This window comes from Protopterus annectens, chromosome 7.part0, assembly GCF_019279795.1.
Source record: "Protopterus annectens isolate FY-2018-M chromosome 7.part0, PAN1.0, whole genome shotgun sequence".
Classification (NCBI taxonomy): Eukaryota; Metazoa; Chordata; order Ceratodontiformes; family Protopteridae; genus Protopterus; species Protopterus annectens.
The window spans coordinates 28,554,127-28,581,631 of NC_056739.1; the positions used below are offsets into that span (position 1 = coordinate 28,554,127).

At 39.4% G+C, this 27,505-nt stretch overlaps 1 protein-coding gene across 1 annotated transcript in view; it reads right to left on the reverse strand.

Moving 5' to 3' along the window:
• Positions 1 to 27,505, reverse strand: part of LOC122805777 — a 407,858-nt gene that overhangs the window by 185,360 nt on the left and 194,993 nt on the right. The window contains exon 7 of the mRNA XM_044076043.1: positions 18,557 to 18,892. Within this exon, the coding sequence (XP_043931978.1) occupies positions 18,557 to 18,892 (336 nt within the window). The remainder of the gene's footprint in view (positions 1 to 18,556; positions 18,893 to 27,505) is intronic.

Below are 27,505 nucleotides of genomic sequence, written 5' to 3' on the forward strand. Positions count from 1 at the left end.
TGAGAGGGGGTGATATATGTAATGTAACAGGGTCTTTAGAGAGTAAATGGATAATTAGGCTCAGAGCAGATACTGGCTCAGGTCTCAGTGATAAAGTCGTAATAAAACCTATGTTAAAAGAACGTCCACTCTTTAGATAAAAAGATATTGTGTTAGGTTACATGTGAATATTATATATATATATATATATATATATATATATATATATATATATATATTTTTTTTTTTTTTTTTTTTTTTTTTTTTATTTGTGTATGTTGTGAAATTTTCTAGTTTTTAGAATATTTGCATGGATTAAAGTTTTGTTTTTTTAAGAGGCAATTGTTCTTAGTCACATAATACAATTTTTTTTTTATAAATGAGAAGGCATTATAGTGATTTTGTACATCTGAAGATGCAATTTTAATACTGTGAAAGCACTTACGATTGTTTGTCTTAATAAAACTTGCTTATTATATGATGAGAGCTAGGTTTTGCCTTACTGATTTCTGCTCGACTGCATTATCTAGCATTCCTTCTTGTCTTTTAACATTTTATTTTAATTGCAACTCTTGTTTTAGCTCCCTATAGCTGATAATCAGCTACATTTAGGTCCTGTCCTTGTCCACTGGGTTTAAAAGGCCAATCAAACTTTCTCTGGGATAATACTGACCCATATCTGGGACTGTCAAGGAAATCAAGGAACCTTGGGTAACATCTTGATGCTGCCAAGGAGTGCCCCCCCATACACATTCATATGCCATCTTCAGAGCAGTGTCCCTGTGATATCTCAGCCATATATCCATGTATACCTCAGTCTGAACTCTGCCTCCTACAGACAGCGCTTCTCACAAGTTCCTGGCCTCTTCTAGAGAGTCAGATATGATGGTGCATCCGATAGTGCATCCCCTCTACCCAGGACTGGTGTATCCATTCTCCCTGCCTATGCCATCAAGTAGCCAAACCACTAACTGGACTTAGGCTTCCTGGGCTGTAGTCAGGGCTTTATCTGTCAATGCCACTGGCACAGGTGACCTTTAGGATTTACCTCAATCAATCGGTCATACATTCTATGAACCTGCTGTCTGACATTTTTTTCTTCTGGGCTATTAATGTATTGCTTTGTTTTCTTCTTCATGAGAAGCCATTAAAGTTGTCAAAATAGTGTTAACTTGTAAACATTAAATATATTTCATCTTTGTTATATTTTTCATTTGAATGTTTAAAGATTTTAATATTATAGCATCTCTCATAGTTTTCAAAATAGAAACATTTATCTTCTAGCACATTTCTTTTATAATATTAAAAGTAATAGCTGTGTATTTCATGCATTTTTTGCATTCTGAAGTTTGATGGCCTTATTTTTTAGATTTTTTTCCTTTATAACTTTGCTTTTACACTCCTGTAATGTGCGCTGGCTAAAACATTATAATAAAATTGATTGGCTGACAGTCCCAAAGCATTAGACATGTAGAAGACTATTATGTTGAAACTCTCAATGGTCAGGATTTTGTACTCAGCAATAAGATACAACAGGTTCATAAAGTAAACCTTTCATGCATACTTCTCAACCTGGAAACATCAGAAATCTGGACAAAGCCCATGAAAAATAGGTACAAATCTGTATGCTGATTAACATAAAATCTGCATACATAAATATGTAACTCCACCCACTCCAGTGAAATTGTGGGATACCAACTTCCAAATACAAATTGACAACCAAAATATTGCCCCAGAGTCCCCCTGGAGCCATTCCAATGTCCCATTACCTGCCATAACTGGCTATTTCACCCCATTTACCATAAACACTAATGTGCATATTGCTTTACTTCTACAATGATTATTTGGAGTTTATTTTACATTTTATAGCACAAACACTAATAGACATCTGCTAACCAAAGCAATAGTTTCACAATGAAAATAGACTTAGCATTAAAACTTTAATGCCCTTGAAACTCACATTCATTGAAACAGCATTGAACCCCAGGCAGACCCTTTTAAGCTACAGACAGGGCTCACAGGACAATTACTAACATAAGTGAATATTTACAACTGCAGGTTTGCATACAAAAAAGATATGTAAATGGCCAAGATATACACAGTTATTGCATTGTACTGTCATACATTACTAGAGATGTAAACTGGAAGCGCAGGACATGAATCTGCCAGCCATTATCAATGGAGCAATTGCAATATGAGTCATTGATCATAGTATTCTTAAATTTGCTTTTTAAATTTTCAAGGAGAGCAAAATTTAAATTAAATTAAAATATGGTTTATTTGCTTTTTATTTTCTGTGAAAGTCTGACTGGGCTAGAATAGTCATGTTTCAGAAGAAACCATGGCAGAAAAGCTCCAGTTGTTGCAAAACAAATGAAATACAATTAAAAGCAAAATACATAAGAAAACTTATTTCTCTGAAAACTGAAAGTAGTGTGATGACACAGGACAGCCAAATATACTCCCGTGCCATGCTAAAAAAAACAGACAACTGAAAAACTACATCAGCTCATCATGTACAGGGGGTGCATATTTAATCTGTCATAATATTGACCTAGCCCAGCTCCCAAGCTATTTTCACAAAGTTCAAGTATGGATAAAGATTAGAACCCACAAAAGGAACTACAAAACATCTGAACACATTTATAAAGCTTCTGCACAAAAAATCTGGCAAACCACACAAGTAAGTCATCAACTTGCCACACACACTTTTTATTCCTTTTCTGTGGCCATAAGAGGCTGTATCAGGCCCTGCTTATTACAATCACTGAAAAACAGTTTACAGTAAACACAGTAACTCTATACAAGTTACAAAGAAATAAATGAACACTGCTGAAGTAAAAATAAGAGAGTCTATGTGACTACCAAATAACTGCTGCGTTCTCGAGGTTTCTATTCCCCATTCTGTGCAGATGTCCTTCATGGATGCATCTGCAGTCATAACAAGTGGGTTGTCCTGTCGTCAGGCAGCCCTGCAGTCGGCCGGATTCCAAAGTCCGGGTCCGGCTTCGGCTGATGTCGCACTCCACCCGACGTCATCTCTGTTGGTCTTCGGGTATAAAAGCATCAGCCGACGCCATTTTCCTCAGTCTTTCTTGCCGCGTGGCGCCCGAAGCAGAAGCTGTTCGCAAGTGCCGGTCGGTCGGATCCAGAGATTACTTCTACCGAATACTACTTCGAAGACTTCTAAAGCTAAGTACCCCGTTGGGGACTCTTTCTTGCCTCAGCCGATGTCAGAAAAAGTTAACAATTGCTTAACCTGTGGGAAACAAATACCTCATAAAGATTTCCACTCTTACTGTCTGCCTTGTTTAGGCCCAGCCCACGACGTAGCAGCTTGTTTGGCCTGTGCCTCTTTCAACCGACGAACGCTTAGGCGTCGGTCGGAGTTTGCAGAACAGTTTTTCGGTTCTGATTTTGCGTATATTATGCCGTCGGATCCTCCGACTACCCCCAAAAAACGCAAAGATAAAGACCGACACTCGCGGTCCGTGGTTTCGGCCGAAACCACGGGAAAGCAAACCGCGAGTGTCTCGGTTTCGGCCGAAACTGAGAAAACTGATCTAAGTACAGCTGAACCTATTCTTACAACTGAGGCCCCTGCTACTATTCTTGAATCGACCTCAGAAATTTTACCCACTACGGTGGTTGACTTATCAGACACCATCCCCTTGGATGTCTCTACCCCAGCACGTGGTGCTGCTAGGCCTCCTGCTGCCATGTCCATTAAGGCCTTCGCCAGGGCTAAAGCAGCCAAGACTACTAAGACAGTGCCTGTTAAACCCCCCTCATCCAGGCCCTCTTCTAGTTCTCAAATGCTTTCTTTGGCAGAAGATTTAATTTCTTTAATTAGAGGATCTCAATCTCACCCAGACAGGGCCTCTCAGCCCCCAGAGAAGAGACCTAGGGCAGAGCCCCCTGAGCCAGTGTCTTCTGATGATTCTCCTGATGAATCAGACATAACTGACCAGCCTGAGGCTCCCTTCTCCAATTTTGAAGATTCTGATGCTGAAGAATCCATTCCAGCTGCTTCCCCACCAGAAGAATTCTCCTTTGGGGAAACCTTGCATGCCATGCGAGAACAGTTCCAATGGCAGCAGCAGGATTTTTCAGACTCCAGAAAAAGACTTAGGACCTTTCTGCACCTTCCACAGCACAGGCCCTTAGCTATACCTCCTGTTCTCTCTGTGGTGGATGATGCTTTCAATGATGTTTGCTCCGCTCCAGATTCTTTAGCCCCAGCCCCTGCCAAACCAGACAGATTTTACAGGGTGCCAGATACTCATCACCACCTTTACAAGGCTCCACTTGCAGACCCAGAAACTATATCCCAGGGTCCCAAGGCAGTAGCGACCACAGCTAAAACCCTATCCCTTCTGAAAGGGAAGCAAGGTCATTAGACAGATGGGGTAAAAGGTCTACACTTCAGCTACTCTCTCAGCTAGAGCTTTAAACTGTCAGTTTCACATGATACAATACCAAGAGTTTATGCTTGATCAGTTAACTAAAAACTAACCACTGATGAATCTCTTGATAAGAAATATGTATTAGAGATGGTAAATAACATACAACAGGTTAGCAACCATTCCTTAAAATGTGGCTATGATGCACTGGAGGCTTCATTTAGATCAGCCATGACAGGCACAGTGATAAGAAGGCATGCATGGCTAAAGGAACAAGCTTTACCGGATCATGTTAAAGCTAAGTTGCTAGATGCTCCTATGGACAAGACAAGTTTGTTTGGTACACCTGCCCAGCAGGTTATGAAGAAAATGGAAGAAAAGGCAAAATCTGTTCAAACTGTTAAAGATTTCTTGCAGGTTCAGCCCCCAAGGTTTAGCAGGAACTGGCCTGCCAAAAATTGGTCCTTTCCTGACTCCACAAAATTTCAAAGGGGCAGGAATAGACGTTCCAGAGGCAGAAACCAAGCCAGAGGAGGTGCCTACAGAGGACGACAGTGGCAAGGTAACAACAGAGGCACAGACCCAGCCACTGCTACTACATCAGCACAACCACAGTGACTTAATCCTAAATCCGCCTACCAGGGAACAAATAGCAGCTCCTCTAGGCGGAAAGTTAACCTTATTTTCAGAGAACTGGCACTACATAACAAAGGACAAGTGGATTTTACAAACCATAGATCAAGGTTACCGGTTTCACTTCCACACTTTCCCAGTCAAAAGAGGAATGCCAAATCTACCTCCACATCAAAAGACAGAGGCTCTACACCAGATAATGGAGTTAGCAAACATGAGAGCTGTGGAAAGAGTGCCAACAGCAGAACAAGGAAAGGGGTTCTACTCCAGACTATTCCTAGTTCCAAGAAAGGAAAAAAGTTGGAGACCAATTCTCGACCTGTCCACCTTAAATACATACATCATTGTCCCAAAATTCAAAATGCTGACCCTACAGCAACTTCTTCCCATGCTGGGCAAGGAGTCTTGGCTGGTAACTCTAGATCTCAAGGAGGCATACCTGCACGTCCCCATTCGACCAATCTGCAGAAGATACCTCAGATTTCTTGCAGGATCAGAGCATTATCAATTCTCAGCATTGCCCTTTGGCTTATCTACTGCACCCAGAGTATTCACAAAATGCCTGGCATCAGTTATCGCCCATTGCAGACTACAGGGAATTCAAATTTACCCATACCTGGACGACTGCCTGCTACAAGGGGACAACAAAAGCAAGCTGACAACAGATTTACAAAGGGTCATTTACTTGCTACAAGGACTGGGATACACAGTCAATTTACAAAAATCAAGGCTGATACCATCCCAAACAAGGACATTCTTGGGCGCGGAATTGGACACAGTACAACAAATGGCATTCCTGACTACAGAAAAACAAAAGGAACTTCCTCTTTACTTCTTGGCACTAACAAAACTGAACAAGTTAACAGCAAGAAAAGTTCTGCAGGCCTTGGGCTTCATGGCATCATGCATAATCTTGGTCCCATTTGCCAGACTACATATGAGGAAACTACAGTGGTACCTAAAGAATTTATGGTCCCAACACAGACACAGTCTAGAAACAGAAATCCCACTAATTCCATGCTTAAAACAGGAGTTCCTATGGTGGGCTCAGGCATGCCAGTCAAACCCAGGCCTACCCTTTCGCAGATGTCAACCAAGCCAGACCATCACAACAGACGCTTCAGACCTAGGATGGGGGCCCACATGCTGGACAAATGCGTGCAAGGATTGTGGACACAGGATCAACTTCACCTGCACATCAATCTAAAAGAAATGCTGGCAGTAAAACTGGCAATCCAAAAGTTCAAACCATTCCTCAAAGAGGGCCAGTTGATGATAAGGACAGACAACACCACAGTCATGTGGTACATCAACAAACAGGGAGGCACTCATTCATACCCTCTATACAGAATGACCTGGGTGCCGTGGACCCTGGCACTCAGCTACAACATCCAGTTACAGGCAATATTTGTACCGGGGAAAGACAATACTCTAGCAGACATTTTAAGCAGAACCACTTCGGATGCCCACGAATGGAAGCTGCACCCGGACATCTTCAAGACCATCTCAAAGAAATGGGGAATGCCACAGATAGACCTATTCGCATCACCTCTCAATCACCAGCTCAAAAAATCCTGCACAAGGACATTCCACCCACTAGCATGGAAAGTGGACTCACTCTCCTTCAACTGGGAAGGCCTAACAGCATATGCATTCCCACCTCTTCCTTTGATACACAAAGTACTACTAAAAATCAAGGAAGAACGTCCAAGGATAATCCTGATAGCTCCAAACTGGCCAAGACAACACTGGTACCCACTACTGAAGAGCATGTCTCGGAACAAAATGTGGCCAATACCTCTGATGCCTTTGATGTTAACTCAGAACAATTACAGCATCATACATCCAAACCTAAAAACGCTGCAACTGACTGCATGGAACATCACATAGCAGCAGCTAATCCAGAACTATCCCAAAGAGTTAAAGACATTATTCTTGAAGCACGCAGACCTTCAACAAGAAGGAACTATGCTGGAAAATGGAAAAGGTTTGTCATTTGGAGTACGGAAAGAGGAAAAGATGTGTCAAACATAGATATGCCTAACATTCTGGAGTATCTGGCCGAACTACTTCATTCAGGCCTGTCCTACTCCTCCATCAAGATACATGCATCAGCTATTTCAGCGGAATACAGCTTTGATCCACCTGTTTTTTCGCACCCTTTGCTCAGGCAGTTCCTCAGAGGAATCAAAAATGTAAAACCTCCAAGGAAACCACCATTACCAGCTTGGGATTTAAACTTTGTGCTAGAAAAGTTGACACTATCACCCTTTGAACCAGCAGCAACAGCAGACCTACAACACCTGTCATGGAAAACTGCTTTCCTACTGGCAATTACTTCAGCAAGGAGGGTTTCAGAACTTCAGGCCTTAATGGCAGTGCAACCCTTCCTAATCTTCCACCAAGATAGAGTGTCCATGAGGACTAATCCTACATTTATGCCCAAGGTGGTATCCAGAGTGTCTTTAAACCAGGCAATCCACCTACCTACCTTCTTTCCCAACCCACAAAACAGAGGGGAAAGAATACTGCATACCTTGGATGTACATAGACAGCTACGCTACTACTTGGACAGAACAAAAAATAGCAGAAAGACTGACCAACTTTTGTAGCCTATGCAACAGGAAGGGAAGGAAAAGCTATTTCCAAACAGACAATCTCCAAATGGATAGGAAATTGCATAAGATACTGTTACTCCTTCCATGGAAAACCAATTCCACAGAACATAAGACCTCATTCTACAAGGGCAACAGCCACTACCACAGCCTTCTTACGAGGAGTGGCAACCAAAGACATTATTGAGGCGGCTACTTGGACCTCCGTGCATACATTTGCCAAGCATTATAATTTGCCTCTATATTCCAGATCCCGAGCAGGGTTTGCCACTGCTGTACTGCAAGGGATCCTAAACACACCATAATCTACTTTTATCCTCCTCCCTAGTTGGCTATGGTATTCTACCCACTTGTTATGACTGCAGATGCATCCATGAAGGACATAGTACAGTTTTGTACCTACCATAAATGTAGATGTCCGAACTGGATAGCATCTGCAGTCAGGATTACCCTCCCTCCTTCCCCTCTGTGGTACTCCTAGGGTGTTTACCCTCCTAATAGCTAGCTGTTGGGGGGGAGTCTTTTATGGTGTATTTGTTTGTATATATGTACATATATGCTTATTGTTGTGTTTACCTCTATCTATTTGGAAACATTGGCATCTATCCAAATTTTAGCCTGCAAGAGGGCTACTGGCATCTGGGGCAAGAAACACTGAGGAAAATGGCGTCGGCTGATGCTTTTATACCCGAAGACCAACAAAGATGACGTCGGGTGGAGTGCGACATCAGCCGAAGCCGGACCCGGACTTTGGAATCCGGCCGACTGCAGGGCTGCCTGACGACAGGACAACCCACTTGTTATGACTGCAGATGCTATCCAGTTCGGACATCTACATTTATGGTAGGTACAAAACTGTACTTTTTATCTGCTGGTGCTACTGCATATGATGGACTTTATAGTCTAAGAACTTTAGCCTACTAGGTGGTGCCTGAAAACAAACATTACAAATGTCAAGTTGTATAATTACAAATGTGTGATAACGAACAAGTAAAATTACAGACATCAAACACAGATACATCATTAAAAGACCCCACATCAATCAAAAATGCTTGCCTGCCTCCTTTCAAATTATCATTAAAAAGTACGCCAAGGACAGGTTTGCAATGATAATTCTAACAGCAAAGAAAATACATTTATTGATTTTCTATACATTTTTTCTTTTTAAATACATGATCTGCTGACACCATCTATGATCACATGATATACACACACACACACACACACACATTAAAAGGCAAATCTACAGGAAAGCATATTGATCAGCTTTATCCCCAAAATGATTTTAACACTTACATCTCTGTGTGTTTACAATCTTCCACCCAAATTTATACTAGAGTTTTTCACTGCTAGAAAAGGAGGCACATAAACATAACTGATGAAAGATAATCACAGTATGGGCCCATGCCATTTCTAGTTAAAGTTTAGCCATCCTTTTGAGAAGCAAACAACTAAAAGAATGCAAATCAAACATAGATGAACTTCTATAACTCGCAAATTACCATTTAAGCATACATACATGTACGACACAATGTAAACTGTAACAAACGACATCGAATCACCAGAGTACCGCTATCATCACAGATCTACACAACTGTTAAGTTTCACTTCAGGAAGACTGAAAGCTTGTTAGTGTTTGATGGTTTCCTGTGGAAAGAAAAAGCCACATCAAAATAAACATGCTATATTAAAATTAACCCGTAGCTCCCAAAATGAGTATTTAGTTTATTATTAGTTCCTGACTCTGTATATTTCATAATATTTGGAAAACGAAGATATGTGATTTTTCATGTGAAGCAAATGGCAAAATATCAGTATTGCTCCTTCTTTGCCAGAGTAATTTTCCCTTTCGTAGACTCACAGACACACAGTTAAGCTTAGGATAATGAGCTTCAACCCAAGTTCAGAGTTGAGAGAGACCCTAAACCTCATTTTGCCTGCTGGGTGACTTTAAGCAGCACACTATTTGAGGGTGCCCTTGAATTCAAATGTGGCTCATACCTGTTGGGTTCATCTGGTTAATAAATAAATTAAATAAAATGTGAGGATTCCAGTTAGATTTGGTTTTGAAATGATTATCCCTGGTGCTAAGGTCAGCAAAACATTTTTCTCTAGAACCAAGGCAGCGCCAGAAATAACAGAATTTTGAATGCTGACTCAACTGTCATGGTGCAAGAAAAATCTATTAAAAATACAGCAAAAGATTTTTTGAAACTCTTGTCATCAGGGAACATTTGCAAACATAAGCCAAGTGCACTTACTTTTGGCATACTGTGTCTAATTCAGGCTTCTCGGTCATAACTAGAAGACAGACTAGAATGTGTAGTTGAGGTTTGGTCTTGTCTCTAACTGTAGCAGTTCATGTTGTCAGTTTTCTCGTCATCTGTCCTGACCATCACAGCCCTCAACAGACTTCCAACAGGCTAGATGAGGCTAACGTCACTGCACACACCTCCGTGTGATGACATCAGTCAAAAAAGCCAGAAATTAAATTAAAAAAATCCAGGAAATTCGGAAATTAAGGGGTGCCAATCATGGCACCCCATTATTTGGACCTCAAAAACCGGGGAAAACTGAGAGATTCGGTATGGTTGAGAGGTATGCTTTCATGTGTTTCTGGTTATTTCCTGATCCAATAAAAACATTCCTTTTTTCCAAATATGAAAAACTCACATTTAGTTAAGGTAACTTCATAAAATCCTATAATGAAGTTTTATATTCAAATATTGAGAGCACCACATCACGCTGTAGCCAAAAGAAAGATATAGGGTTAGTTTTTCAATAATGTGGCCTGAAATTAACATGCATCTCTTTACTTAGTCTGTAGATCTCCATTTTTCAGGTCCAAAGTAAAATATATGTTTGTAGCTGGAGAGAAAACTTTCCCATATTAGTTAAATTTTGATGCAAGAAGTCTAAATACATCTGCAAGGCCCTGTAGACCCTTAAGAGTTTACACCTTAGTATCACTGGCAATTTGTGGTACCTGTAAACAAGTGTGACATCTAGTGAGTGATATACCTGTATGGGAATTGAAATAATTTCAAAATTTCCATACAACCAGGGTCGAACTTCACCATTGGTAATAGCAAACCTTGTTTACTTTGCAAACCACGTGGAATTTATAATCAGACAGCTGGATACATGAAATGCAATATAACAAGTTTGGTTGTGTACAGCAAATTTTTTGTGGCTCATAAATTACTGAATTAATAAATAAAAATAAAAACTGAAGAGTAACTTATTAGAAACAATGCAAATCTAAATTGTATTTAGATTAAAAGAAACTAAATCTAAATCAGAATGTCAAAATTGCTTAAATACTCAGAACAGAAAACAATACTTTTAAAGCTGATTTCCTTACAGCATGTATTGGAAAGAAATGGAATGTTTATTGTTCTTATAAGACAGAATGTTACCTTCTGAACTTAGAGAGACAGTGACTCTTGGTTTTGTGTCTGACAAGTATTTGACATCACATGTGTAATCCCCTGCATCTGCTGGTGAAACTTTGGTAAGTACCAGGGAAGCATTTCCTTTCCTCAAGTCATCCATGGAAAGCCATGCCCTTCTGCTGTTAAAAAGAATGTTGTCAGCAAACTTTGCCACTTGTTTTTCCTTAGATTGCCACAAAACCACAAGATGGTGCAAATCCACAGTCCCTGAGTCAACACTGAAATAACACGGCAGCACTACTATGGGGCCCTGATAGTCTGCCCTTTGGGAGTCAGGAGTGGTGGTGGGTGGGGCAGCATCTGCAACAGGAACAAAAAAAAAAAATCTTTGTTAAACAGAAACTATATGCTTCCTTTCAGGAGCGGCCTTAGGTCAACTGGTGCCCTAGGCAAAAGGGCTCCACGGCACCCCCACCACACCACCAGGTGCCCCCAACCTGGTATACCGACACCAAATAAATATTGTAAAAGCACCCCTACTAGAGTGGTGCCCTAGGTGGCTGCCTAGTTGGCCTATGTCTAAGGCCAGCTATGCTTCCTTTACAAGATCTGCTGCTGTATGTTTTGTTACTCAGAGTTTGGAAGACAGAAATATGCAAAGGGATACAGAGCTCTGGTTTGAGGAGAGGAGCATTAGAATTAAAGTAGTAAATTGAAAAGTTGCAGAAAATTACTGTGTTATGCCTTATTGTACTGTGATGTCCACATACTCCTGGTTTCTCACCTGATACCCTCTCAGTACTGTATGACACTGGGGGGGGGGGGTGCCTCATCTACAGTTATTCACATTATCACTTCAGGACTGTGGTATGTTCCCCCTTCTATTACTGATAAGGCAGAATGCACATACCCCATATTGAAAGCATGCAGTGGTAACAAGGTGTGGGACCTGTCCCATGTATCAAGCCTCCCAGTTCAGGACACAAGATGCACTCAAAGTCCTAATTCAGTCATAGCTGAACCAAAGGTTGCCATGATTTATTTAGCTATTTATGTATCTACATATGTATGCATTCATTCTCTCTGCAATATGCCCACCTATATTTCATAAACTCCCACTGACTTTCTCCCTAGGTCACCTCCTGTTAGCAGCCTATATTATCCTTGTGGGGGGGCTCTCCCTTCCAAGGAGAATCTTTTTTCTTTATACATCTTGGTCTAGGTTATGTGTGGGGATGTTAATACCACCAGCCCCGTAAAGCAGACCTATTAATCTGTTTATCCACATCCCATCTGGAATGCCTGAAAAGTCATTGGCTAAGCACTGTACTTCCTTTATCTCCTTTGTAATAAGATGTACATCCATGGCCACCTATTTGATAACACACCTCTTGTAGCATTTGTCTCATCATCTTAGTACAAGAATTCTGGAAGAAGCCAAAAATAATGGGGAAACAACAGTATAACATCAGGGACAATTTATAAGTATTCTGCCAAACCTAGAGTAAAAGGTTTTGCATTTGCATTCATTTTCTAATTCAAGCCTGAAACATAACTCTCTGTCATCTTTAGTGGCTTCAGACCTCAACATTTTGTCAAAAAACACAAATTTTATGAGGAACAGACCAAAAATATGTGGCAAAAAAAATCTATAACTTCTGGAAAGTTGAAATGCTTGTTTTGGAATTCTCTGAAATGCTCCTTTCTTGACAGAGCTGTTTTGAATTCAGTGAAAATTCCCTTAAATCTGGCTTATCTACTGCCAAACCCAGCTACATGAACCAGCATCACTGGAGCTGCAAGCTGCAATCGGGCCTAGTTCCCTGTACTTTATGCAGTCACTTCCTTGATGGTAAACTCAACAACAAAAAAAAAGTTCCAGAATGCACAAAAAACACTAGTAACCAAAAATAATGCACCCGGTAGCCATCAACGAAAACTCCACTTCATTAGAACCAAACATCAGCAAAATCCATTAGTTGTTAAGCGCTTTCATCATAGACAATGACTTCATCAGAACGTTCAGGGTTCTGATGAAGTCATTGTCTATGATGAAAGCGCTTAACAACTAATGGATTTTGCTGATGTTTGGTTCTAATAAAGTGGAGTTTTCATTGATGGCTACCGGGTGCATTATTTTTGGTTACTTCCTTGATGGTCATATTGTCATTTCATTTCATCTTATTTAATTTATCTATCTGTTAGTAAAGAATACCAATAAACTCTTGACTGGGCAGAAAACCTATTTTCAGTGGAGGCCCAGGCGGAAAGGCTCCAATGTAAAAGCAGCAGTAATAGAGTGATAGAGTGATAGTAACATTTGAAATGCAACAATATACACAAGTCTTTACAACATTTTTTAAAAGAGGAAGAAATGCATTTCCGTTTTGATAAAGTATACAGGCAGCCATATTGTTGCTAATTTTCAGCAGAAAACCAATATGTCTTGTAAGGGGTATATAGTGGTGAGAGAGCTAGAGTTGAGAGAAGGAAGACTAGAGTAGTTAAGGATGAAGGGGGTATAACAAAAGGGGGGAGTTACAGTACAGGCAGAAGGTGGATATGGAGGGAGGTGAGCAGGGATGAGGTTGAAGAGGACTGGTCGTCTAATTTGATGCAGAACATTTGCAGAGCCAAGATTTGAGTGAGAAAAACTTCAGCGGCAGTTGAATGACTTTAGTGAGCAGTCCTCTCTTACTGTTAGAGGGATAGCATTCCAGGTTTTTGAAGTTTGATGGGAATAGAGTATACAGGCTGCAGAGTTATTAGGTTTTGATATGTAGAATTGTGCGAACCAAATACTCCACAATAAAACCACTGGTATATTGATGCTGTAGACAATGCTGGTAGTCCACAAAGTAAAGCAAAAACGTTTATTGTAAGACAGTAGAAAGCTGGTAAGCACTTTCGTCCTCAACAAAAGAACTTCATCAGACAAATTAAAATCAAACACAGAGCACATTTTAAAGACTCCCTTTGTGCTTCACATGATAGTAGCCACTCCCCCTAAGTAACAAAATTTTAAAAGGGCAATACAAACTGTGATGTCAATGACAAAATGCTAAATAAATACATGTTAATAGATGTACAAAAATATAAAAAATATATAAAAAAGGTCATCCGATTCACAATTTTTTAAAAGAGCAATAAATAAATATATAAATAAATAATCATCTGTTGAAAGCTGTCAATTTCAAAAGTGAATTAATGGAGAGTGATTCATTTAAACCTGGCCAGTTGTTCACATTTAATAACAACTGCCAGTATAATTCTTTCTTTTCTAGTAAGGCAGACCATGTACCTCCCCTGATATCCATTGTGACACCATCAATAACAAAAAATGAAAAGTGTGGTCACTGTTCTCTGAGGTATGTTTATACAAAGCATTTGTCTCTTTGCCTGTTCTTATTTCATACAAATGTTCATATATTCTATCTTTACATTTTCCATCAGTTTTTCCAATGTAAAAACAATCACATAGGTTACAGAGGGCACAATAAATAATACGTTCAGAGTTACAGTTATACTTATTTATGATATGAATCTTAGTGTGGTTGATCATAAATACTGTTCCTTCCTTTATAAAGGGACAGTATCAACACATACCACACTTCAACATACGTCCTTTCGAAAAATGATTCACAGCATGTCCTTTCTTGAAAATTTTTTTTTAATTTCTACCTTTTCTAAAAATAACAGTAGGTTGTTCATCAATATGTGTTCAGATACTTCGGTCATGTGTTAGAATTGACCAATTTTTAATTAAAATACGTTTAATATCTGGACTATCAATTGTGTATGTAGAAATGAATGAAGTATTATAATCTTTTCCTGTAAAAACAGAGTTTAGGGGCACAACATTCACTGTGTGTGTTACATCTAATGAAACCTCAGATAAAAGAGGTATATAAAAATTTATTTCTCTCTTATTTGCTACCTCTAAAAGGACATTGTTAACAAGTCTCAACGGGTAGCCCCTCTTTAAAAACATGTCTTTTAAGGTATCACATTCATCTAAAAAATCTTCTGAAATATATTCAAAGGACACATATTCAAATTCACTGCTTTATTATAGTAGCATCCACCCTCAGAAACAGGAAAAAGCTATTATTAAGGGACAGTTTGTACGGGCTGCCCTTATGGTATCACTTTCAGAAGATTTTTTTAGATGAATGTGATACCTTAAAAGACATGTTTTTAAAGAGGGGCTACCCATTGAGATTTTTGCAGAATGTCCTGATTTTTGACTCATAGTTTTGTTCTTTTCCTCATAAAAAAATGTTGTTTTCTGGGAAGCCATTGTGGAATGAAATCATTAAGTAATGACAGTTAAAGCTTGGATTTATACCTTTCAGAAAAAGCAAACTAACACAAAACCTTTTATTTCAACAACTTTCTAAGTTTAGAAAGGCAATATTTATGGTTATAATGGAAATAAAATAAAAAACAGCAGTAGAGGTTGCATTTTCTCTGTTACCTCTCCTGAACAGTACTGATGTATTGTGATGCAAGGAAGAACACAGAGGAACACTACTACAGTGCCATTATACAAAGACATTATTTAAGAAACATAATAATTTTCTTTCTCAGATAATATCATTGTATAATAGCAATAACCCACTTTAGGATGTGAGTATCAGAGGATTTACCCATGGTTGGCTTCATTTCAACACTCAGGCTTTGCCCTCATGATCAAAATCATGACAACTGTGGGTAAATCATGTGATGCCCACACCCAGTAGTGCGTTATTACTAATTAAATGCATAGTCTGCTTTCACATACAGTGAGTTAGCTCATGATACAATATTCATAAGATGCATTAAAATATTTAAAAAATATATATGTGTGTGTGCATAAATAATATAGAATGTGTGTATGTATGCTAAATTTTGGAACAAAAATATCTGCAGCTCTCTCAGTTCTGATGCTTAATATGTTATTAATATCTCATTAAGCTGTTTCATGTCTGTTTGCACTGGACCAGACTGGAAGCATGCAGGAAGAAACAATTGTTGTTGTTGTTTGTAGTCCTGTTATGTGCTGCTTCCATATTGATGCTGCACCTGACATGGATTTATCGTCCAGCCTGTGTTACTTTCAGGGATACTGCTCTGTGCTCAGTCCTCCTGAAGCCTTATTGCATGATAGACCATGACTGGAGGCAGGGATTAAGCAGCTGTAGTCTGATAACTGCCCCATACTCTCTGTGTGGACACTAATGGTCAGCAGGATATAAGCTAACATTGCCATGCCCCATACTCTCTGTATGGACACTAATGGTCAGCAGTATATAAGCTACCATTGCCATGCCCCATACTCTCTGTATGGACACTAATGGTCAGCAATATATAAGCTACCATTGCCCCTGAAGACGTTCTTACTTCTCTAGCACTCTCTGTTTGCTGACATTGTCATAACGTGGTTATGGCTGTCATGAGGCATGGCCAATGGGACTCCTCAGCCAGGGCTCAAGGATAATGAAGCCTCCGTGCCCACCCACATGTACTATGACAGCCTCCACTTATTGTTACAATCACTCAGGGCTAGAGAAAGGGTCGCCTACCATCACATGTGTCCCCATCCCAGAATAGGAACATCCCTCTTCTCTGCCTGTGGGGATCAGGTGCCTAAGTTGCTAGTCAGACTATGGTTGCATGGCCTATGTTCAGGCCTTTATCCTTCTACAAAATGGGTCAGACCAAATAGAAGGGGTTTGAAGAGAAAAGTATGTGTTTCTGGGAGCTCTCCATAGGGTGGAATTAGAGCACTGGGATGGACTTTCATGATGTAATAAAAATTATAAAGTAGTACTAGTGTATCTAACAGTCTTTCTTACCTAATACCTTCTGTTTTGCAACTCTTGCTTTGACTGCCTACAGCTTACAAATCAGCTGCCTCTAAGTTCTAGTAGTGAATGTGGTCAACCAGACCAACCTAGCTTCCCAGGGCTAATCCTCCTTACCCATGTCTGGGACTGACAAGGAAATCAAGGAACCTGGAAATATCAACATTCTACTGCTAGGGAGTGTTTTTCTTATTTCCCCACCCCCATCCATGTTCTCATGCCATCTTCAGGGGAATGGAGCAATGGACTCTGTCGTACCTCCATCTACACCTCAGTCTGAGCTGTGTCCCCTAGAGGCAGCACTTCTCACAAGTTCCTGGCCATTGCTAGGGGGTCAGATGTAATAGTGCATCTAAGAGTGCATATTTCCCTTCCCCACTATGTGCATGCACATACAGGTGACCAACAGCATTTATTTCAATACAGAATTCATACATCTTTATGAATCTGCAGTCTGTGACATTTTATTCCCTCTGGGTTATTTATTTATTTATTGCTTTTTTGTGGTCTTCAAGAAAAGCCATCAAAATTGTTTAAATAGTGTAAATTTGTAAGCATTAATTAAATTTTATCTATTCTCTTTCATTTAAACGTGTAACAATTTGGCATAGTAATCTTTAAAATCTTTGTCTTCTAATGCAATTTAAAGTAATTTTATATTTGATGCATTTTTGTGGTCTTAAACTTGATGGTCTTATTTTATAATGCTTTTTTCCATTACAAATTTGCTTTTGTACGTTACAATAAAATACAACAGGTTCATCATGTGACTTCGTCATGGAATGTTGGTCATTAAACTTTCCTTTACCATTGTATGGAAAGGCTCACATTTCTTTCAGTTAACTTCATAAAACTCCATAATGAAGTTTTGTAATACTGAGAATATCACATCATGCTGTAGAGAACAGTGAGTTGTATGCTTAGCAGGTTTTCAGTTATCTGGACTGAAATTACTATCCACCTATGTATGCATAACTTTGATAGCTCTCAGACTTTTAAGATAACATTTATGTTTCATTTTGAAGGAAGACATTCCCACACTTATTAAATAAATGGTTTTGAAGTTGTGATGTAAAAAATTTGGAAAGTTCAACACAATGCTCTAAACTTTGTGACTACAGTTTAGTATCACTGGAAGTCTGCAGTGCCTGTAAACAAATACTGCAATGTTTACAGTGTCCGTAAACAAATATTGTAATTAATCTAAGTATCTAATAAGTGTCATATCTGTAAGAGAACTAAGATCATTTTGAAATTACCACATAGCCAGGGCCAAACTTCAGCAGTCTAATAATAATTGTAAACCACATGGTGTTTCTAATCTAACAACCAGATGCTGAAAATGCAGAAGCATGAGACATATCAGGTTTGTCAAGCTGTGTGTGTGTGTGTGTGTGTGTGTGTGTGTGTGTGTGTGTGTGTGTGTGTGTGTGTGTGTGTTTAATAAATTAATAAATATAAATAAAACAGATAAAAAACAATGCAAATTTACATCACATTTATTTCAGAAACCAAACATCACTCACATATTGGATGCTCAATTTAAATCTGCATCAGGTTGTCAAAAGAACTTAAATATTAGGAGCTAAAAACTCCTCACTTTTAAAGTTGACTACATAATTTCCTTACAGTATGAATGACACAAAATATGCAAAGTGTATTGTTCCTATAAAATAGAAAATTACCTTCTGTATGAAGAGAGAGAGTCACTCTTGGTTTTGTATCTGAAAAGTATTTGACATCGCATGTATAATCCCCTTCATCTCCTGGGGAAACATTGGTGAGAACCAGAGAAGCATTTCCCTTTCTCAACTCATCCACAGAAAGCCATGCCCTTCTGCTACTAAAAAGACTGTTGTCAGCAAATCTGGCCACACGATTTTCCTTAAATTGCCACAGAACCTCAAGATGGTGCAAATCCACCGTCCCTGAATCAACACTGAAGTAACATGGCAGCACTACTGTGGGGCCCTGATAGTCTGCCCCTTGGGAGCCAGGAGTGGTGGTGGGTGGGGCAACATCTGCAACAGGAACAAACAGCAACTCTTAGTTAAACAAAAACTGCATAGTATCTTTACAACAATATTTGTAGCTGAGAACTTGGTAACTGGAAATATGCAGAAAACTGCAGTTGTGCAATGAAAGGAGTAAGCAGAGATTTTTTTCACAAAATTAATTTGCATTATGTAAAATGTTATTTAAAATCAGTCCATTTGTTTTGTTTTCCAAGTGTTTCCTATAATTTAATATGTAACCGAAGAGTTCTTTGTCACTTTCACTGTTGATTGTATGAATTCAGGACTATGACGAGTTCCTCATTCCAAAATGAATAATACATAAAACAGAAAAACCCTTTTAGCATAATGCAGTGGCAAGATGATAGTGGGGTTATTCCCAGTTCAGTACACTGTGTACCCTCAATCCTACACCTGACCAGATCAAGGTGACTCTTCTCAGTACTAAGCCACAAGAGTGAAGAAAACAAAAAAAACAGAGCAACAGATATAATAAACAAATTAATAACTCTAGCATCTTAGCACAAAAGCCTTCAAAGGAGTAAAAATCCTATCAAACAAACCATTTATATAAGCATACATATAAAACAATTAACATTCCAATAAAACAATCAACCTATCAATTATTCATATATTTCCATTCACAATCCTTATTTAACCACTTAGGGTCCAAAGTATTGTATTTTAAAATATAAACAGTTTCTTTAGGCAATAATTTATGTTTAAAATTTTCTTTTTCCCCCGTCTGGAATTAACTTGTTCTAAAATACAGCCCCTTCATAGAGAAGCATCACTGGCATGAAACTTCTTCAAGTGACTAGCCAGCGGACTCTCCAAACGCATATTCCTAAGAAACTTCTTCAAGTGAATAGCCAGCGGACTCTCCAAACGCATATTCCTAAGAAACTTCTTCAAGTGAATAGCCAGCGGACTCTCCAAATGCATATTCCTAAGAAACTTCTTCAAGTGAATAGCCAGCGGACTCTCCAAATGCATATTCCTAAGAAACTTCTTCAAGTGAATAGCCAGCGGACTCTCCAAATGCATATTCCTAAGAAACTTCTTCAAGTGAATAGCCAGCGGACTCTCCAAATGCATATTCCTAAGAAACTTTTTCAAGTGAATAGCCAGCAGACTCTCCAAATGCATATTCCTAAGAAACTTCTTCAAGTGGCTAGTCAGCGGACTCTCCAAATGCATATTCCTAAGAAACTTCTTCAAGTGAATAGCCAGCGGACTCTCCAAATGCATATTCCTAAGAAACTTCTTCAAGTGAATAGCCAGTGGACTCTCCAAATACATATTCCTAACATTTTCCTAATATTTTTGAGTCTTCTCAGTGCCTGACGTCTTCACAAAAATTTCCTGATCTGAAGCATCTCCTGCAACTTGAGCACAGATGTGTTCACTGAATTACTAAGAGGTAGGATGGAAACTACGATGGCGATTCCTTTTTGTCAAGGACCATATCACCTGTACCAAATTACCAGAGAATCCACACAAAACGTACCTCAATACTGGAAACACATGAAGTGATATTGTAAAAACAGATTTATTCCAAAATCCATGAGTTAAAATCACTGCATACAAAACACACAAATGCAATTCTATGCACCAGCGTTTTCGTCTCTCCCATAAAGACTTCATCAGATGACCACATTAAATCTAATTAACTTATATTTACACTCATTAATAAAGAGAAAACCAATCAAATCAATTTAATACATAATGTAATAATTAACCCCTTCATTTCAGTTCATTCTCCCATGAAGCTACATAATGAAAATGTAAACCATAATATTCTATGTATTGCACTCACATGGATTCCAATTATCATCGGTACCTTTCTTTACTTTCATTGAGTTTTCCAAATTCCCAGAGACCTACAAACTTCAGTTATTGAACTCCAGTTTCCCATAAACAAGATGCCCTGCATGTTCCACTAATGACCATGTCAGATCCCTGGATGTACTTGTTTTTCATAAGGGGTAGCTCCATACCTTTATAATGGAAAGGTTTAAGTCACTCATACCTCCAAAATTGGTTCTGTGGAGAGATGCTTGGACTTAATAAACAATTCCATAGGCATAATGTTCTTGATGTGGTCCTAACTAATTTAGGCATTATATCCACCACTCCTCTATTTTCTCTGTCCCTAGTTGAGTCTAACCATGAAACTTTCTGTCCAAACCTCTAAAACCCCTACAGACAGTAATCCAGCATTAAGGATTTCAAATGGATAAACCTCCTCACACTCTATGATGAGATGTGCAAGTTCACCTGAAAGCTCACCAGACCTGACAGTGATGCAGCTTCTGTTTATTTAAAGGTGTTATGCTTCCACCATACAGAAGTGCCCACATCTGTCTGACCCTGCTAATGTTAAATATAATCGGAAGTTTTACAGCAGACCACCCTGGTATTTCACCAACTTAAATAAACTGTATAGCCAAAAAATTTCTTATGTGACTCAGCAATTCTAAAATTCCTCATATAGAAGACTGCATCAAGAATATAAGTTGGGAACCAGAAATATACTATCAGGGCTAGTAAAGCAAATTATGAATCGCATTTAAAGCCAGGGATAATTATTAGTCCTTTTTTAATTACTTTAGAAGACTAAGAAATAACACCTAGCAGTGGTCTGAACTTATCCAAAATAGCACCACACACACTTGCATCTAGTGGAGATACCAAACATATCAGCAGACAAATTTAGTGGGATCTTTACACTTGAAACAACTATAATCATTCCAAAACTCCCAAATCCTTCACACTTATATTACAAAAGAGCATATACTATGTTGATACCAACTGGCATAATGGTTAAGGTCCTCATGTCCCATGCACAAGGTGGTACAAGATTTGATGTTCTTCCTGTGTCTGTTGGGGTTCCTCCCACATCCCAAAAACATGCTGAGTATTTCCACCTCAATCTCACCCAAGAGTGGAGTTCTGGGTAGTGGCACAGACTCTAGATGGTGTCTATAGGGAGAATTGCTTTGTGTATTAACTGTGGTGTATCCTTAAGACAGGAGAACATGGATCACAGGCTGTGTGCCATGTCAGGGCTAACCACTAGACAGCATAAAAATTGGCTGTAGAGATTCTGTCATGGGACTAGTGTTGCCAAAAAAGGGCATTTTTGCTGGTGATAAGTGGGTTGAGGATTTACACTACTCCAGTCTACACCAAGGACCCATGCTAATGGTGGAGGGGGTGTATTTGCCCCTATTGGTGAGTCGGTGTCACCATAAAGCCCTGGGTCAATAAGCTAATGGCCGTTGTGCGATTGCCCATCTTATGTTATATGAGACGGCTCTGTTGTCTGAAAACTGAATGTAAAACCAATCAACCTGCCAAACATGAACTAAGAATTGCTACGCTCAGTGTGGGTTCACTGACAGAACACAGTTTGGAATTGGAAGACATGAGGAGGCTGGTCATCCTATGCAGGAGTGGCCTTAGGCCAACTGGTGCCCTAGGCAAAAGGACTCCATGGCACCCCCCACACACACCACCTGGTGCCCCCATCCTGGTCTATCTACACCAAATAAATGCTGGGAAAGCACCCCTGCCAGAGCAGTGCCCTAGGCGGCCACCTAGTTGGCCTATGCCTAAGGCCGGCTATGATCCTATGTATCCAGGATACAAGATGGAAGGGCAGTTCAGCAAAGCCACTTGGCTTGGGATTCTGAGTCTACTACTCAAGAGGAAGGTAGAAATGGTGTGGGAATTGTGGTGAAGGAGAGACTTCAGAAACCAGTGATGTATGTCATCAGAATTAGTAACAGATTTATGGAAATTAGACTCGAGTAAGGAGAGGGCAATATTAATATTCTCAGCCTATGGCCACTGCAGGGCTGTAATAGTGAGGAAAAGACTGCAGTCAGTCAGCAGCAGCAGGACCTACTAGATAAAGCAGGACAACATGACTTGGTGGTAATAATGAGTGACCTGAATGCACATATCAGGACAGGCAGAATAGGATATGAGGACTGTCTGGATATACATGGGTGGGGTAACAGCAATAAAGGACGAGTGGTCATTCTAGACTTCTGTCTGGCAAAAGGCTTAATAGTAGCCAACACATGGTTCGGCAAGTGAGGCTGTCACAAGATCACATACAAGAGTGGCCAACATACAACTCAGGAAAGGGCACTGGGGTTGAATCATTGATTGCAAAGTCTTGGCCAGTAAAACAGTCAACCCATAGCATAAAACACTGGTTTCCACAAACAGTGATCAAAGATGGCAATAAGGTCAGCAAAGATTAGGCTGAAGACCTGGAAGTTGACAGGAGAGAAAGCACAAGAATTCAAGGAATTACACAGGGTTCTAGCACCTCAGGAAGATGATGAAACAAGCGGAGATGAGGAAAAATGGCAGGCCTTAAAATAACATGAATGAGGACTACAGAACAGATATGCAGCCGGGTCAGCTACTGAAATAAGATACATAAGGAAAGCTGGTGGTGGAATGCAGACATCCAGAAAATCATCAAAAGAAAGCAGGGTTGCAGAAAAAAGTGGGAGATAGAAAAGACAGACCAGGCTATAAAGGAAAACTGGTTGGCTAACAAAGAGGCTAAGAGAAGAGAATGCAAAGAATAAGGCATCAGAGGCCCTATACTAACTTCTGGAAATTGACTCAAAAGATGGCACAAAGAAATTATATCAGGTTGCAAGGCAAAGGCAGAAAAAATAGAGAAGGTAGTTAAATACGCTTCATAAAGGATGCCAGCAACAATCTGCTCACTAGTCCACAGGGCATCAAAGGCTTGTGGAAGGAGTATTTCCAGAGCTTCTGAATGAAGAAAACCCAACAGAAGCTGTACTGCCCCAGACACAGCCTATGATAAAAGAAGGAGTTCCAACCTAGAAGAAGAAAGAACAGCACTAAGGAAAATGAAGCCAAGGAAAGCAGCAGGCTCATCTGAGGTCAGGGTACATGTGATCAATGTGTGGGGTGAGATTGTGGGAAAATAGCTGCTGAAGTTACTCATAGCAGTGTGGAGAGAAAAGTGTGTACCAGATGACTGTAAAATATACAAAAAAATGGGGGCATCTACAACTGTGGGAATTACAAAGATAGTAGACTCCTGTCTTACTGCATGAAAGTTATGGACAGGGTTATTAATGAATGAATATGCATAGTAGTAGAATGTACAATGGGAGATGAGCAGTTCAGATCAGAATGCAGCGCGATCGATAAGTTTGCAGTGAGACAGAGAGTTGAGATGAAGCTATAGATAAAAAAAGAATCCAATTGGTTATTCCTCAACTTGGAGAAAGAAGGTCCCATGAAAGCTGATTTGGGCAGTCCTGTGGAGGTATGAAGTCCCAGAAACATTGGTAGAATTATTGCAGGTTATGTATCTACAAAGGATTCAATGACTCAAGTATGAATAGTGTTGGATCACACAGAGGGGTTCCCAGTGAGAGCAAGTGCCCATCAGGTTTCAGCTCTGAGCCCACTGCTGTTCATACTGGAGATAGACTATATTGACAAACAGTTTGGAGGGCACAAATCAACAAAGCTGCTGTATGCAACAATGTAGCATTGCAGGCAAACTTTGAGCAAGAATTTCAGCAAGTCTAGGTGAATGAAATGCAAAACTGAAGGCACATGGGAACACAGAGAAGACATGACAGACAGGGGAATGCAGAAGAAGAAGCTGAAAAATGCAATAGAAGGGAACAGGTTTAATAGCTTCAAGTTTCTGAAAGGGGTGTTTGAGGAGAAGAGAAGTCTGAATGAGGAAGTCAAAGCTAGACTCAGAGGGGTTGCAACCAAGTGGCACACAGTGTCAGGGGTAGTGTCTGACAGAAAAATGTCAAGGAAGCTGAAAAGTAAGATTTACAAAACAGTGGTGCAACCAATACTACTGTATAGTACAGAAATATGGGCAGTGAATGCTGAGCAGTTGAGGAAGATACAGGGATAAAGTGCCTGAGTCAGGTAGTAGGACGCACACTGTAGGTCAGCTGAAGAAATGAGGACTTCAGAACAGAAACCAAAGTAGCCGCAGTTGCAAAGAAGGTCAAAGAAAACACATTATGGTGGTCCAGACACATGCTGAGAAAGCAGAAGACAGTCTAGTGAAGATGCCTTGGGACAGACAGGAGGACTGCAGGAAATAAGAGCATCCAGCAACAGTCAATCATGACTGTTAAAGAAGGTAGGATTGTGACATTGAATCACAAGAAATGGGGGAAGTTGAAATGACACTTCAACCTCATGTAGTAAATAAGAAAAAGGGATGATTATATAGTGAAGGTGCTCTCTAAGTCTTTAAAGACTACTGTCATGCAGTGTGATAATTTCCCTTGAGATCTAATAACTACCCTTGTGAAACCCCTCTTCAAATTTTTTAACCTGAGCTTAACTACAGGATTTGTCACCAAACTATGGTGAACTGTGTTGGTGATATCCCCTACACAAGGACGGCCTTACAATGGACCCAGGAAACTATGACACATAAGCCTAAATTGCCTAATTTGATTTATACCTTAAAGCAGCCATTAGCACTTTTCATTCAGCCTCTCAGACCTTCCTCATGTCTGAAGGCATCCACATCTGAAGAAGTTAAATTAATCTAAAAGAAAGGGCTAATAGCTGTTTTACAGTATTATTTTGATAAAGTCCATGTTTGTTTTCCACTATTGCAATGAGATTCCTTCATTACTATTTTGTGTCTGCAGTACAGCATGTCTGTTGTTTTCTTTTCAGTTTGGTTTATAACATTTTGTCTATTAACAAATGATATGGTGAAAGAGACTGAGTCACTGCAGTGGAGTAATTCCTGTATTTCAAATCTGAGAGGTAAAAATTGTCATAATAGTTCAGCTATTATGGATCATTAATTGTCTACAGACTTTTCCAAACCCTCATTTACTTCTGTAACACTTCTTTAGAAAATTATTGGTGCTGATGAAATACCACATGAATGTCTATGTAATCTGTACCTTCCAAAAAGTATATTAAATATATACACTATGGAGTTTTTTTCTTTAGTTTTCTGTGTCAGAATCTCTGGTTGTCATCAAGCAGTGTAAATAAACATAACATTTGGCGTCCCTGAGATTGCTGTTTTTAAGTTTATTTATATCTTGTGCATCAATACAAGTGCAACCTTGCCTTAGTTTACAAGAATGGCCATACCATTCACTAATTATGTTATTTCTCATCACTTCTTAATGACACTTAAGGTTCCCATTAACTTCCTTTCCTGCTGTATTCTATCCTTGAGGGTTGTCATAACTTTCTTGACAGCATATATCACTGGCATAGCATCAGGATCTATTTGTACAATACAGTCTCAAGGTAAACTTCCTGTGTTTGTGAATAAAGCAGAATAGTTATGAGGGACATCACTACTGCTGTTGTATACTGTATGCAGGATACCGCCTCTTTGGTGTGACTGTGCTTGTACACTCACACACACACACACACACACTTTGCTTTAACACGGTGAGTTTTTTTTCTAATCTCTAGTTTCTCACAAGCAAAGTAACCCAAAATACTAGGAGAATTCACTTTGAACGTTACACTTTGAAAAGGCATCTTATTATTCTATTTTTTGTGCACATACATGATTATTCTTAGACCCAGTGGCTCGACCTGGTGTTATGAATATACTGAAATACATATTTCTTTATTTTTGACTCTTTTCAGCATGAATGTTTCAAAAGTATCACTGGAGAAAATATGACACCCCGAGCAGCTAGTTAATTTAAATTCAGCATTTGGTTATTTTCACCATTACTTGCTAACAATCTGTTCTGCAGTCTTGTCTTAGTAAATTTTATACATTTTCAAACGTATCCATATCAACTTTTTAGATCTAATTTTACCAGATGATTGAATCACCATGTGGCAAACTATTTCAGTACAGTAAATTAATTTAAGTCATAATGCCTTTCACCAACTCTCGCAAGGTGGATCTGCCCCCACATGCTGCAATATAACTGTAAATATAAATATCAATATAAACATATAGCTCTTAAAAGCTTTATCCCATGCATGGATCCCATCAAAGTAGTTATGGCACTACCCCAGTTATTCTCATTAGGGATAATGATTATTAATCAACCACGGGATAGGTAAGACCAAGCTAACACCAAATGGGTAGGTTAATTTGAGCACCAAAAGGGAAATGGTTAGGCTTAAAATAGCCCAAAAGGCAGCTAGCCTAGCACTTTCCTATGAACCTGCACCACCAATGTCATACCTGCTTACAGGCAACAGGAAAGATGTTTACCTTACAGACACAAGGTGCAGGGTTTGATCCTCACATGGGGTAACTGACTAGGTTTAAAATGGCCTACAAGGGCAGTTAACCTAGTACTAATCCATGAACCTATGAGCTGGGGCATTCTTGCAGTTAGTGTGTATAAAGATGGGATTGTTGCATCAGAACTCTCACATTGGGGGTGGGGGTGCAGTCTCCCATTCAGAATACTTTGAAACAATGCACTTACTTAGATGTCTGAGATAATTTTGGTCAGGTTGTGAAACAGTGCAGTCAGTATGTCAGGTTTTCATACCATCAATATCAGTCACATCAAAGGCCCAAGATTTTTTTTTACTTGAATAATGCTAACAAGCATTTAATTT